Source organism: Heloderma suspectum, chromosome 1 (genome assembly GCF_057233095.1).
Source record: "Heloderma suspectum isolate Gila_16-S chromosome 1, 16-S_ref, whole genome shotgun sequence".
Lineage (NCBI taxonomy): Eukaryota > Metazoa > Chordata > Lepidosauria > Squamata > Helodermatidae > Heloderma > Heloderma suspectum.
Window position 1 is genome coordinate 152,222,754 of NC_139458.1, and position 14,560 is coordinate 152,237,313.

Below are 14,560 nucleotides of genomic sequence, written 5' to 3' on the forward strand. Positions count from 1 at the left end.
GAAACAGACTTCCTTCCTACCAAACCACCACACATCCCACTTGCAAATAACATTCAAATTACTAAGCAACTGTCCAAAGGGAGGCAGACTACTTAGAGTTCATTACTTTGTCTAGATTTTGCCCAGTGTCCTGAACATGCTAAAACACACACTTTAAAAACTATTAGATTGCATCCACTTGTGACCTTTTGTTGATGGAAGGCTCTTTGATCCAGCAAATTCCAGCTTTCTTCTGGAGCCCCTCTCTACATGGCACCTCCCATGCTGTTCCAAAGGGTCCCCCACTCCTTTGTATGGAGATACAGAGGGAAGGGGAAAATCAGGGAAAATTGTCTCTTTCTGCTCATAGAATCTTTGCTGCACCAAGGAGTCTTTCACCAGCAGAAGAGAAACATCCCAATAGTACATTTTTGTCTACATAACTTGTGTTTATGATTAAAATAAATCTTGTGTCCCTTTACCATATAATTCTTAACATGTGACTTGAGATTTTTTTAGATTTAACTGTGCAACTCATGTCTTTTTAGACTGCTTTTCAGGTATTAACCTTGTTTTCCTATTTGCCAGGAAGCTTATCTGACAGATTTATATATGCTAATTACCAATGCACTAGACATCCTGGTGTAAATGCGGTATTAGAAGTTTTTTCCACAAAATCCTGCACATTTGCTCAAATCTTTCTATAGACTAGGCAATACTGACTGGGCTTAACCTTTACTTCCCTGCTTCACATAGCCCAAGCTTTCCTGGGTTAAAAAAAGAATACAAATTTACATAACATGAGGTGGTAGTAAAAAGAATAGGTCCAGTCAACCATGTCATTACCAACTGCAGATTTGGGATAAATGCAAATAACTATAAGCTTACCTCATTTCAAAGGGGAAGATGGAGGGCCAATTCAAATGCTGCCTCAGCAGTGTGATTGCTGCTGAAAACCACTTCAATGTAATTAGAATTTTGGTAACATATTAAGTGCCCTGGTCTGTTTCTTATTATCTGAGCATGCTAGCAGTAGTTCTGGAGTAATAGCTTTTTTTTCTTGAGTAACAGCTACAGTTATACTACTTGTTTCTTTTAAAATTAATGTTTTTGCTTGACATGTTTCCCTCCTGCTTCTTGACTAAGGCTGACCATCGTAATTTCATGTACACAAAGGATTTATGCTCTACATACAGTTGAGCAGCCAAATATTTCTCAGATAGCAGAAAATCCAAAAAGTGATTTACAAGCCAACCCACTGTTTTTCTCTCAGGTTTTCATATTCAGCTGGCTGAAAAGAAAAAACTTTGCTCATAATCTAAGTACCAAGATTAAGACCTGGTTCGCATGTAATGACAACCCACTGGTTTTAAAACCACTGGGTTCTTGGGGGTGAATTGCCTCCAGTGCACTTGCCTCTTTTGCTTTACAGCACAACCCATGATCAGCTCCTTCGTAGGCTGTGCAGCGTGATGTGTGAACCAGATCACTGGGTTGTTTAGGGGCTAAACAACTCAGTGATTAACCCATGGTTTGTTGTTGGATTAACCGCTGGGTTGTTTAGACCCTAAATAACCCAGTGGTCAAGGTTTGCACATCACACTGCACAACCAATGAAGGAGCCAATCGTGGGTTGTGCTATAAGGTGGAAGAGGTGGGCACGCAGCCCAAACAACCCATCAGTTTTTAAACTGATGGGTTGTCATTACATGCAAGCAGCACCTAAGATTTGGCCTGATGAAGACATAATGCTAGTTAAGAGACTGAGATCATCAGCCATGATTAATGCCACTACAGTCATAACCCTTTATCCATGGCAATGGTGAGCAGCAAGTAGGAGGATCTGTTGCTCAAGAGGCAATGGGTGAAGGAGCTCGCAAGTTCACCATATTTAAGGGATCAGAGAAGCATCACTCTTCTCTGATGGTTTGGTCTCTATCCTTAACTCACAAGAGGAGCTTTCAAATAGCGCCTTTAAAGAAAACTTGTGCTAAGTGACAAATATATATATTTATCTGTCTCACACACACACACACACATCCATCTAGATATATATATATATATATATATATCAGTCATTTGTATCCTGCCTTATATCATTAAGATCTCAGGGCGGCATACAGAGAAAATCAATTTAAAAGTATAAAACAAAAAATAATTTAAACATCTGAAACATATTAAACCATTAAACAAGCTAATATCAATTAAAATCTAAAACAATAAAACAGTTAAAACCATTTTTGAGTTTAGGGAATACATTTAGCCCTCAGAGGCTTTGGAAAAAAGCCATGTTTTTACTTGGTGCTGAAATGAAACCAATGCGCCAATCAGGCCTCCAAGGGGAAGGTATTCCACAACCAGGGTGCCACAACAGAGAAGGCCCTCTCCCATGTCCCACCATAGTGTATGTCTCGCACTAGTGGGACACTGAGGATGGCTAACAGATCTCAGTCCTCGGGCAGGCATATATACAGAGAGGCACTCCCTCAAATATCGAGGTCCCAAGCCACTTAGGGCTTAAATGTCATCACCAAAACCTTGAATTCCAACCGGAAGTGTATTGGTAGCCAGTGCAATTCCTTTAAAACTGGTGTTATATGATTTTTATGAGATGTTTCAGTCAGTAGTCTAGCTGCTGCGTTTTGCACTAGCTGCAACTTCTGAGTCATCTTCAAGGGCAGCCCCACGTAAAGTGCATTGCAGTAATCTAAATGTCTTGGTGTGTTTTTAACCATGTTATTATTTACCTGAACTGTAGGGACATCTTCAAAAGCTTTAATAAAGTCCTCTTCATCAACAGCTCCAGCTCCTTCTTTAGTTGCTGGTGGATACAGAAGGAAAAGAGTGCTTTTATGCTTCTTATTAGACAATGTTAAAATAGAATAAGAAAGTAACAGACAAAACAAGCTTATGAAAGCACAAAGAAGTCATTTTTATCTTAAGAGTTGCATGCAAAATATATCTTACCTCTGCTATAGAAGCAGAAAGAATATGTATAACCCATACACAAAAAGGTTTTATTAAACAGATAATTAAAATTGTCTGAGAAGGCAGAATATTATCTAAACTAGAGCAATGCCTTTTCTCTTAAGGATATGGCCCCATCTATAATTAATGAAAGTGTATTACTCTTGACAGGGACATACAATGAAGACAGGCAGAGGAGCCAGAGAAGGAAAGTCTTTAAAACATTAATTAGATGAGGCTATTGTTTGACATAGAAACTCTGAAAGCTTCCTGTATATACCACTTGGAAATGCATTTCTTAGGTTCTTCCCACCTCCATATTGGTCTCCATGCAGTTTAATTCAGTAGGATAGGCTTAATACCTGAAAAGTTACTGGCTTTATTGGAACCACTGAAAACTGCATACAAACGAAGATTTGAACACAAGAATTTCGGTTTTATTTGTTAAAATGTGAGGGCAGGGGGAATTTTCTCTATAAAAATTATGAATAATTTAGTTATGTAGCACCACGCTGACATGAGGTTATCCCAACATACTTAGGAAAAGTATTTTAGTATGTTCCCCAAACCTACAAATCAACTCAGTGTCCTAGAAGTTATTTTCTCCTGTTTCATCAAGTGACGCCAAATGGGCACTAAAAAGGAAAACAACATAAAAATAACATATTTTATTTTTAGATGTGGGTTTTTAGCTAAAGGCCTGACCTACCTGGAGCCTTTGAGACTAGCGCCGCTGTTCCAACCCTGCGAGCGGTCCCCGTCCCACCTTTTCGAGAGGTGGAAGGAGCCTTTGAAGATGCTGAGGAGCTGGCTGAGGAAGGCCTGTTCCCATCCACAGAGTCATCATCATCAAAGTTTTTATCTTGAAAAGAAATACAAGATGAAATTCACAGATCTGTTAATCACTGTCTCCCTTTTTGGAGCATATGTGCTCTACAGGAATACAGAAGACAGACCCGAGGTCCAAGGTCATATTCCAAAGTTCCAAATTTTAAAGCATTTTTAAGATAGATAGAACTCTAAACTATTCATGTTGGTCCACCTTTTCAGCAAAATATATATGGCACACACTGCAGGAAGTACAGGTTGCTTACTTCAGAAAAACAACTTCAATCCACAATCTTCTTAATTCCTTCCATTCCATCACTCTAATCTCTTCCAATATGGAGATTAAACGTAATTCCTTCACTGATATCTCTCTGACAGCCAGGAAAAGACTCTGTCAAGTAATCACACCCAGTACTCTTTTTCAAGTGACCAAATCTGCTGGAAGTGTATAAATGCACAGAGAAACACTACCCACCTCATTTACTCCTTGCACTTCCAAGGAGGACAAGGCTTGGAGCTGAGGAATACTATAAACATGAAGATACATGCCTTGACCATATCAGTTCATACTATTTACATGACTATCTCCCACGTTGTTTAAATTGCCTGCTACTGACCATCATCACATCCATTGGCAGTGAGTCTCACAAGATAGCTGATGTAAAGACTGAGAAAAATCCATTTGTTTATTTTAAATCTAGCACAGACACAACAACTTATTTAGTGTGTCTTCCCATTCTTGTCTTGTGTAAAAATATTAGCTGTTCCTAAAACATTTTTCCTCAAATCATTGATACAAGTTTTTGTTATTTTCATTATTATATTCTCTATATCCAATTCGAGGCATTCAATTACATTCAGAGGACGAATCCATGCAAGTTGTTCAGGAGAACCTGAAATTAACCACTTTTCCAGACACAACAAGCAGTTAATCTCTTAAAATCTCTTCCAGACATTTTAAGGAAGTTCTTCTTGTAGTAGCCCAGAGCAAAGCATTCTCAGTTGTGGCATCTCAGCTGTGAAATGTCTGCATAGAGGCCTACCAAGATGAATTTTAGAAAGTTAATAATATTTCTACCTAATGTTTGATGACTACAGCTAGATATGTTCGCATCTGTACTGTTTTCAGGCGGTTTTATTTTAATTTCTGTCGCATTATTGTTGTATTAGAAACTAGCAAACAGACCCGGCTTCACGTGGGTGGAAATAGCCCTCATATTGATACAGTGAAGGCTATAAACAAATTTTTGCAGCTGTCAGAGTTGGACACATTATGTCCACTCTGTCTGAGTAAAGCCACATCTGCTGGCATCCCTGGGCATATCCCCTGCCATGGTGCACCCCTATGGCCCCCTAAGAAAGAGGTATTTCCATTCCTCTGAGGGGGGACCTGCCCCAGAGCAGGGGAGGAAGCAGGCATAACTCCCCTCAGCCTATTAAATAACCCTTAGGGCAGTATCCAATTGTATTCCTACACAGAGTAGACCCATTAAAGTCAATGGGCCTAATCTAAGTAGGACTACCATCGGATACTGCCCTTAGTTTGATACAGCAAAGCCTTCAAGCAAAACTATACAGCTGTCAGAAAGCTGGATACACTGTACCTGCCCTGTCTGAGTGAACCCATGCCTGCTGGTACCCCTAGGCACAGCCCCTGCCAAGATGTGCCCCTATAGCTTCTTGAGGAAGAGGTCTTCCACTCCATTTCCCCAAGGAGAGGCTGCCCCACAGCAGCAGGGAGGGAGCAGGCCTATAACTGTGTCCCTTGGCCTACTGATCTCCCCTGGCTTCAAACTGTACGGGCTGTGAAGTCACATGCTGGAAGTCTGCCCCAGTGGCTGAGGATGTACTGCAGGCTTCAACCACATGTACACATTTAAATTAATGTGTTTTTCAAACAAAATAACTCCAAGGTTCCCCCTTAGTATCTATTCCACGTGTCTACATTTCATGGTCTTAGAGCTATGGTGGTGACGGATGGAAGACACACATCCTCTTTTATTATTAGATGGCGTTTATAAAGATGGGCTGAGATCCAAAGAACTGCTCAGAGTCACACAAGGGGTCTTTCACTATCCCAGTAAAATACGATTTCTGTCTCTTTGGACAAAAAAATTTCTCACCACGTCACAAACTGTTATGGAAGGCCCTCATTTTCAAATGCATGGAGGAAAATAAGGCTACAACTGTCCTGGGCTCAGAGAACTATTTTCACAATTCTTGGGAGCCTGACTGATGGGAATAAACCTGTGTGCAACAGTTCTGATGAGCCCAGCAAAACCTTCTGACGTTTATTGCAAATGAAGCCATTCCAAATGCATTTCTTTAAGATAATTTATGTTCAGTAATACACTTAAGCATGTGCTCCCCTATTTTGAATCTGAACAAACCTATTGAAACACATGATAGAGGCCTATGAATGAAGCTACTCCCTCAGGCTTTCATTGCTCCTAGATTGTTAGCATAGTTCCATGCAAGTCATTCACAATGAAATCAGTGGGTCATGCTTTCATTAAAGGGTGCACAGAGTGTTAGGAAAGGTAGATGTATCTGCTTAAACTGGCTTTATTTTTGTAATTGTCATGGGTAAGGTGAGAATTTCATCTTAACTATAGTTTCTTTCCACACCTTATAAAATAGACCTTGTTATATACATTAGAATAATTAAATACCCTTATTTATCCTTATTATTGTAAACACAGATATTACCAAAGCAAAGAATTTTACTTGAAAGCAGAAAACCTGCATTATTGCCCCCCCCCCGACATACACATTCACCAAGGGTGTGGTTTCTTATACCATAGTATTAAACAAATAAAACGATGCTTTCCAAGTTTTTTCTTTTGAAATGCATATTTCATTTGTATAACATAACAGAATGAAGAAAAAGGCTTTGTAATAACATTCAAATAAAATTGGTAGCTGTTTAAGCATGAGTTACAAAAAGGCAGCATTCTAGAGAAAAGTTACAAAATTACATTTACCCATTATTGGTAGCCACACACACACACACAAAATCATTCTAATTGCTAACTTGAATAAACTAAAATTACATTTCCATGTTTCCCTTTTATTTTGAGTAATCTAACATTAAACTCAAGACATCAGGCAGGACATGTGCTAAGCAGAAAGAGAAACAAAGAACAGGATGAAATCTGAACACAGACTTCAGGAAAGAAGACACAAGCAGTCAGATATACACAGTAAAGTAAAACTGAAATTCACCCCTGTGAAACAGATGATGGGTGTAGTTATAGTTTATAACAAGGTTTAGATTCTGCACCCTAGCTATACATTTGCTAAAACTATATCCAACCCTGCTTTACTTCCACGGGTTCTAGTAGACATAAAGCAAGACAGTACACAGTTCCCTGTGTTTAACAATTATCCATCCTTGTTAGTTCTTCTGTTCTATGACCCAACGCTCATTTATGAACGGTATCTAGCAATATGCAGACACGTGCCTTGTTTAAAGAGGCCTTTGTCTGCTCACTACTGTCAGTAAAGGAAGAAAGAAATGCTTTCTTCCTTTAAAAATCTGCTTTCATTTTCTCTAACTAAAGGGAAAAATCATGAGAAATTTGCTTACGGATACATATCCTTTTGCAAATAAGCTTCCTCAACATTCCTTCATATTTTCCATAGCAAGCCTAGATGTAACGCTGTCTCACAGACGGCTGCAGCTTCCAAGTCCAGGACAAAATCAATCCTTGCCCCTTGTATTCATTAAGCATGCTGGTTTCACACACGGAGTTAAACAGCCCAGGCTTCAGCACTGCTTAGGTGCCTGAGACTTGAGAGACTGGTGCATCAGCCCCAGTACAATTCAGAACCTTCAAGGGGTAAAACTGCATGGTATTCAGAGGCAACTGTAGCAGACAACCTCCCCTATGGCTGGCTTGACTAGCAAGAGGAAGTAGCCCAAGTGTATCCCCTGCGGAAGTCTAATGGGAATATCTCAACAGCTGTCATCGTTGGTCCATGACGAATACATCTGTCATTATTAGTTTTTAAAAGCTAGCTTCCTCAGGCCTGTGTCAGGTGTAAAATGAGAAGAAATAGATGTTATACCAGGGATTCAAGGATCTGCAAGATAATGGAAGGGTGGGGGAAGAGAATTATGATTGCCCCGCCCACAGATTTACAGTTTCCCTACAAGATATGTCAGAATGCTTCTAAAATAACCTCTGCTTCCAAACAAATGCACAAACAAACATTGCCTTACAGTTTCATAACCTAAGTCCTAAATATTTTGTTTCTTAGATAATTCAAGACATGGCACTGTGTTGCACTTCCCCTTTCCTTTGAAAGAGAGAGCTCTAGTGATGTTAATTACCTGTTTATTTAACAATTGTGCTGATGATTCTTAACCTAAAATTCTGGTTTAAAAAGTCTAGTACTCTGGGAAAGATGTGGACACCTCTAACAAATCTATCTAAGGTGTTTGGCCTACCAAATGTAGTCTTGACTCCTGCAGATCATGGCTGGCAAGAGCTAGCTGACTGGGTGAGTCCAGCGAGTGGTGAATGCTTCCTTGAGGGAGGGGGTGATGCCAGCCATCTTGAAAGAGGTAGTGGTACACCTCCTTCCTCAAGAGGGCTGCCCTGGGCCTGCAAGTGTGTGACAATTACCACTCAGTTGCAAATATTCCCTTTTTGGGCAAGGTACTCAAGGGGGGTGGCTGGCCAGCTTCAGATGCACTTGAAAGAAGCTGATTATCCAAACAGATTTCAATCTGGCTTCAGGACTGGTTTTGGCACTGACATGGGAAGCACAGCTTCTAAATCCTGGGAAGTACTGGTTCCCCTCTACTCAGCACTGGTTAGGCCTCATCTGGAGTACTGTGTCCAGTTCTGGGCACTGCACTTTAAGAAGGATGCAGACAAGCTGGAGAGGGTTCAGAGGAGGGCAACAAAGATGATCAGGGGACTGGAAACAAAGCCCTATGAGAAAAAACTGGGCATGTTTAGCCTTGAGAAGAGAAGACTAAGGGGAGATATGACAGCACTCTTCAGAAAGGTTGTCACAGAGAGGAAGGCCAGGATCTCTTCTCGATCATCCCAGAGTGCAGGACACGGAATAATGGGCTCAAGTTACAGGAAGCCAGATTCCAGCTGAACATCAGGAAAAACTTCCTGACTGTTAGAGCAATACAACAACGGAACCAATTACCTAGGGAGGTGGTGGGCTCTCCCACACTGGAGGCATTCAAGATGAGGCTGGACAGCCATCTGTCAGGGATGCTCTGACTTAGATTCCTGCATTGAGCAGGGAGTTGGACTCGATGGTCTTGTAGGCCCCTTCCAACCCTACTATTCTATAATGACTTGTATCGGGAGAAGGACAGAGGGAGTGCAACCTTGTTCATTCTCCTTGATTTCTCAGCAGCCGTTTATACCATCAAACATGGTATCCTAGAGTATCTCTGTGGGTTGTGAGCTGGAGGCACACCATAACATATTATTTAACTTCTACATAAAACTGTTAGGAGCAGCCATCAGAGGATGTGGGGCAAAGTGCAATCAGCATGCTGATGACACCAAGGTCTGTCTCTCCTTTCCATCGGAATCAGGTAAACCTGTGTAGGTGCTTGCTCGGTGCTTGGAGGCAGTGATGGGCTAGATAAGGCCTAATAAACTGAATTTGTATCCTAACAAGACGGAAGTACTATAGATTAATGATTCTTGGGTCCAGCAATTCGGAGAGTGGCCTGCTCTCCCCCCTTGAGGGGCTGCACTCCTCCTGAAGGAGCAGATACATAGCCGGGCGGGGGGTACTAATTGATTCTACTTTTGTCACTAGAGGCCCAAGTCACTGCAGAGGCATGGACTGCCTTTTTCAGCTCTGGCTGGTTTGCAAGCTACAGCCATTCCTGGGCAGGGACAGCCTGGTCACAGTAATTCATGCCCTGGAAACCTCTTAGTTAGACTATTAATGTGCTCTACATGGGACTGCTCTTGAAGGCAGTCCAGAGGTGGCTGCTTGTGCAAAATGCAGCTGCACAGGTGTTGACTGATTCAGTTACATGAGACTGAACTGCGTTGCACTGGCTGCCTATTTGTCACCAAGCCCAATTCTAGGGGCAGGTTTTACTGTCTAAAGCCCTAAACGGCTTAGGATCTGGTTACTCAAAGGAGCGCCTCTCCCCATATCATTGTGCCCATGAACTGAGACACTACCATTCGTTAGTTTTCACCTTTGGGTGAGAACTGTTATTTTTTAATAGGCTTTTTGACTAGATCGTTGCACCTATGTACCAGAGTGAGATAGGTGATATATGTGTATATGAAATATTTGATACTAATCAGTTGTTGTGTACTTTTCTTGGTTTTATGATGATATATTGGGTATTGTGACCTAAGTTCATTTTGTGATGAAGGGAAGGATATACATTTTATAAATAAATAAAATTAAAACCCCATATTGTCAGGCTTCCCTAGTAATTCAGGTGTCTTGGGAGCACCAAATCTCAGGTTTCTAGGTAGAGTGGAAATACCTTAACAATTCTGAAACCCTGTGAGCCATCCCAATCATTTGAGTATGTGTGTGCATGTGTGTATCATACACACAGATGAGGATTTTCACACACAAATATTTTTCAACTGCATTCTCTGGTGAGAGGGACAATTTTATTTTTATTTCCACAACTGGATTCCTTCTACTATATTTCAAATTACAGAATGGAAACATGCCAGTGGCAGCTGTAAAATATTAGACCATTCTCACAGGCACATTGATAATCATAATTATGGTGACACACTTAATGCGCTCATCAGCAATGAGAGCTCAGATCATAATGAGCAAGTCGAAGCAAATCTTTAAATAGTGGTAACAATAGAAGCAGCTTTCCACAAGAGGCTATTAAGAGAATGCTCCTTCAACAAAGAGCTAGGTTTATTATTGATCATGTCTATCATAGTCTATCATCAAATGCCTTACAAATTTGTATCTCATTTAGCCTTGTAACAACCCCATGAGGTAGCTTAGAATGAAATGGGGCCTGCCCAGGGCAAACCAATGAGCTTTATGGCTGAGCAAAGTTTTCAGCATGAATTTTCAAAGTCCAAAAGAAACTCTGCATCAACCCCATACTTCCTGGATTTCTGAACTAAGGAGGTCATCACATCAGAAGTAGCCCTAATGCTCTGAAGTAACAATATTCTCTCTTTCTCCCTCTGCCCTCACGGAAGCTAGACCAATAAAAACAAATGCATCCTTGGAATGTCCAAAGGCAAGCAGTCCTAAAGATCCCTGGGTTATCAGGGTACCAAGAACAACCCTATATAGAAAGATCCATCTTTCATCCTATCAGTTTAAGTTTGTTTAGCTGTTGCCTGGCTCTCAGGGGCTAAAAGAACAGCTGGCTCTGAGCACATTTATTGCAGCTTTTTACAAATCAGGGAAATCATCATAAACTCCTCCCCTTCAGCCCTTCTTACCCTTCTGTTTTCTCAGGTAAATATACCTAGCTCCTTCTATCTTTTCCTTAATCTTCTGTCCCTTTATAATACACAGGAGTGGTATACGTATTGCTTCTGTATATTTTAAAAAAGAGAAGCGCAGAACGTATACACACACACACACTTCCCAACTGTATTCTGTACTCCAATCTTTTTATCCATAAAGCCATTCTGAGGCTAAAATGGTTGTGTAGATTTCAGTGTCAGGGAGGTACTGGGAACATGCACCCCGGCTAATCTGGGACTACGTGAATATTGCACACAAATATTGGAGAGTGCATATTTGCCCATCAAATGGATCACATTAAAAACAAGGAAAATTGCGCATACAGTACTACACGGGAGCAAGCCCCGAGCTGTACCTCAGTGGGGTTCCTTGGGATAAATAATGAAAGCAGGCTGCTTTAGCTCTTGTTGCTAAGGAAACATCTGTTGGTGAATTTTTTATTTGCTGAGACTCAAGGGAACCTGCAGACGTGTAAACATGAGACAATGAGTAGGCCAAATCCAGCTTGCTTTAGCTTCTCAATACAACAAGAGTTCGCAGGTAAGGGTGATTAAGGCTTCATTAATGTAGAGTTCCTTTTAAAAAAATATATCCAACATAGTAACAATATATGAACCTTGAATTTGATAAATAAGGATGTGTGTCCAGCAATTAGGCACATTTGTTGCTTTAATATCACAGAATCCCCTAGTATCTGCCTACAAGAATAGTGTTGGTTATACATTCTGCTCAAAATCCTAGAGTAGCATGCAAATCACTAGATCACTACAGACTTTTGCCACTTTCATCTTCGTTAAGATAGCATGTATCTCTAGCACACTCCCTCTGAATGGAAGCATATATATATATATATATATATATATACACACACACGTATATTCTGTTTCAAACATGTGTTGCTTGAGCTAGTGAATGACTGAGGTACAGAAAGTTACTACTTAGAAAGCAAGAGTTACAAGGACTGCTCCTAGATGGGTGACTCTTAGCGCTAATGAATCTTCTGCTGTAAGCTACAAGGGGAACTGTAATTGATTTTCTATATGACTGGCGATATTGTACAGCCAGTTGTGGATGTAAGGGTACACCTCGACACCTTGCATGCAAAAGTGAGAAGAGACTGCCGCTATGCATTTGGTGAATACTCTCAGAGCAGTGGCTAGGCCAAAAGGCAGTACCTGGCACAGGGTGATGGAACAAACCAGTACTTTTGAGTCACAGTCGACTTGATGATGCAATGTATTTATTTGCTGTCTCGACAGCTTCACAGCCTTGGATTAAAAGAGGTGACCCAACTCCTTCTTGTCATGCAGAAGATGGTCAAGGAGATAAACACCTTTGTCCCATAGTAATAGCTGGTACCCAGATATCACCACCTGATAATTTGAGATCTTCAGACCCATCGCTGCAGAGGAATATAAACTCTCCCAAGTAGATCAAGGAATTTGCCTTCTTTGACACTTGGGGAGGAATGCGCCCTACACTGCGCCGCGTCAACAACCATCGAGTTTGGGACAGGGTGCTTGAATAAGTAATCGACATTAGTCTCTCATAAATGATACATTCCCTTCAAACGCTTGGATGTTGGTGGCATATTGTAAGGGGCTTTCCACAATTGTTTAATGGTCTCCTCTAAAGACTTACAGAGTCCTAAACAAATTAGCCAAGGCAAAACTTCCAGACATTTTACACTGAAGTAGACATTAATATTCCATGATGTTAACTTAATCCTAAAAGCAGATAGTGGGAAGTTTTTCAATAATTCACACTCAAGGGGTTATTTAAAACAGCAACATGATTCTAAAAGAAACTGGACTATAGTTTCAATGCAGTCACTTGCAATGGATTTTAACCATGAGAACAGAGCCTACCTCTACAGTAACTTTTTGGAGTAAGCAAGTAAGGTATTTTAGAGTTTGAATCATATTGTATGAGGACAAGCATGGGTGAGTGACCCCAGTCAGACAAGCTGGTATACTTATGGCAGATAACAGCCTTATAGCAACACTCCCCAGAAATATTTAGGAAGACTTATCAGCAAGCCGCTTTAAATGCAGGGATGGGATAGAGGCCTAAATGTCTACTGAAGCGGCCTTCTGGTGAGCACAGGTTTGGCTCCACCATCTGAAATAGAGAAGGCAAGGAGGTGTCTGCTTCCTTTCTCATTCAGCCAGGAATAATGTGGATTTTGAAGTCCTGTGCAAGTAGGGTAATTTGTATTTTCAATTTGCAATGGAACATTTTCTGATGCCCTAGAGCACCTTTCCCCAACCTGGTACCCTCCCAGTGTTTTTGACTAACTCCCATCAGCCCCAGCCAGCATGGCCAATGGTCAAGACTGCTAGGAGCTGTAGTCCAAAACATCTTGCCTTGCTTCAGTTTATCTTTCTCCTTCCTTCCTTCCTTCCTTCCTTCCTTCCTTCCTTCCAAGCTGTTTTAAGAGGGCCAGTGGCAGAAAGAGGGGGAGTAGCTGCTGAACAGACCAGACAACATCCCTTGGGGTGCCAGACTGTGGGCAGTCAATTGCTGAACCCTAATCTAGGATTCGCTTTCCAGATAGGATAGTGAAAAGTGCAAATGCAATTGCAACACTTCATTTAAAATGGCTTCTCAATTCACAAACTAAGGAATTCTGGAGGTTTGAAAGGCAATGCTGATTTAGAGTAGAGCATAAAATGTTTTACTTCATTCTTCTTATCTCTAAATCTATGGACAACACAGTCCAGCATAAACCTACTCTCCTTGAATACATGAACAGGCAAAAAGTAGGCTTGAAAGAAAGAGGGAAAGAGGAATCAAATATTATTGCACTCCCTTTTGTTTCCAAAAGGATCACATGGCCACAGAAATCACTCCACCATAGTATATATCACAGGCATTACCAAGGTCACAGCAACCACGGTTCTCCTTTAAATATCACGTTCACTTCCTATCCTGCATTTCAACTCAGAAACAAAATTTCTGAAGAAGGTAAGTGAATTTCTATGTTGCCTACAAAGAATAAAGACATATCTCACTATTTTTATACATACAATTTTACTGCTGTTTTAAAATAGCGTAATCACCGCTGGCATTACCTCTTTAACGGTAGCATCTATACTTCCTAAGTAGCATTATTCTTCAATTGAGATTTATTTAATGCTATAATAACTAGTACTACTTACCCCTAGACATGTTTACCTTAAAAAATGCAAAAAGCAATTGAGATATACTACGTAGCATGCAACCCATGGACTGGTAATTTTAGTACGTTCCGTCCAAGGACCTTTAGGGTGCAATCCTATGTGGATCCCAGGCAGCCTCCAAACTTGGAGGCTGCTGA

At 40.8% G+C, this 14,560-nt stretch overlaps 1 protein-coding gene across 3 annotated transcripts in view; it reads right to left on the bottom strand.

Moving 5' to 3' along the window:
* The window catches only part of CLASP1 (cytoplasmic linker associated protein 1), a 269,767-nt gene that overhangs the window by 122,880 nt on the left and 132,327 nt on the right, over window positions 1-14,560 (bottom strand). For all 3 annotated transcript variants that reach the window (XM_084807323.1, XM_084807315.1, XM_084807309.1), the window contains 2 exons: window positions 3,656-3,808; window positions 2,727-2,800 (listed from right to left, as the gene is read on the bottom strand). In XM_084807323.1, coding sequence (XP_084663449.1) covers window positions 2,727-2,800; window positions 3,656-3,808 — 227 coding nt within the window. The remainder of the gene's footprint in view (window positions 1-2,726; window positions 2,801-3,655; window positions 3,809-14,560) is intronic.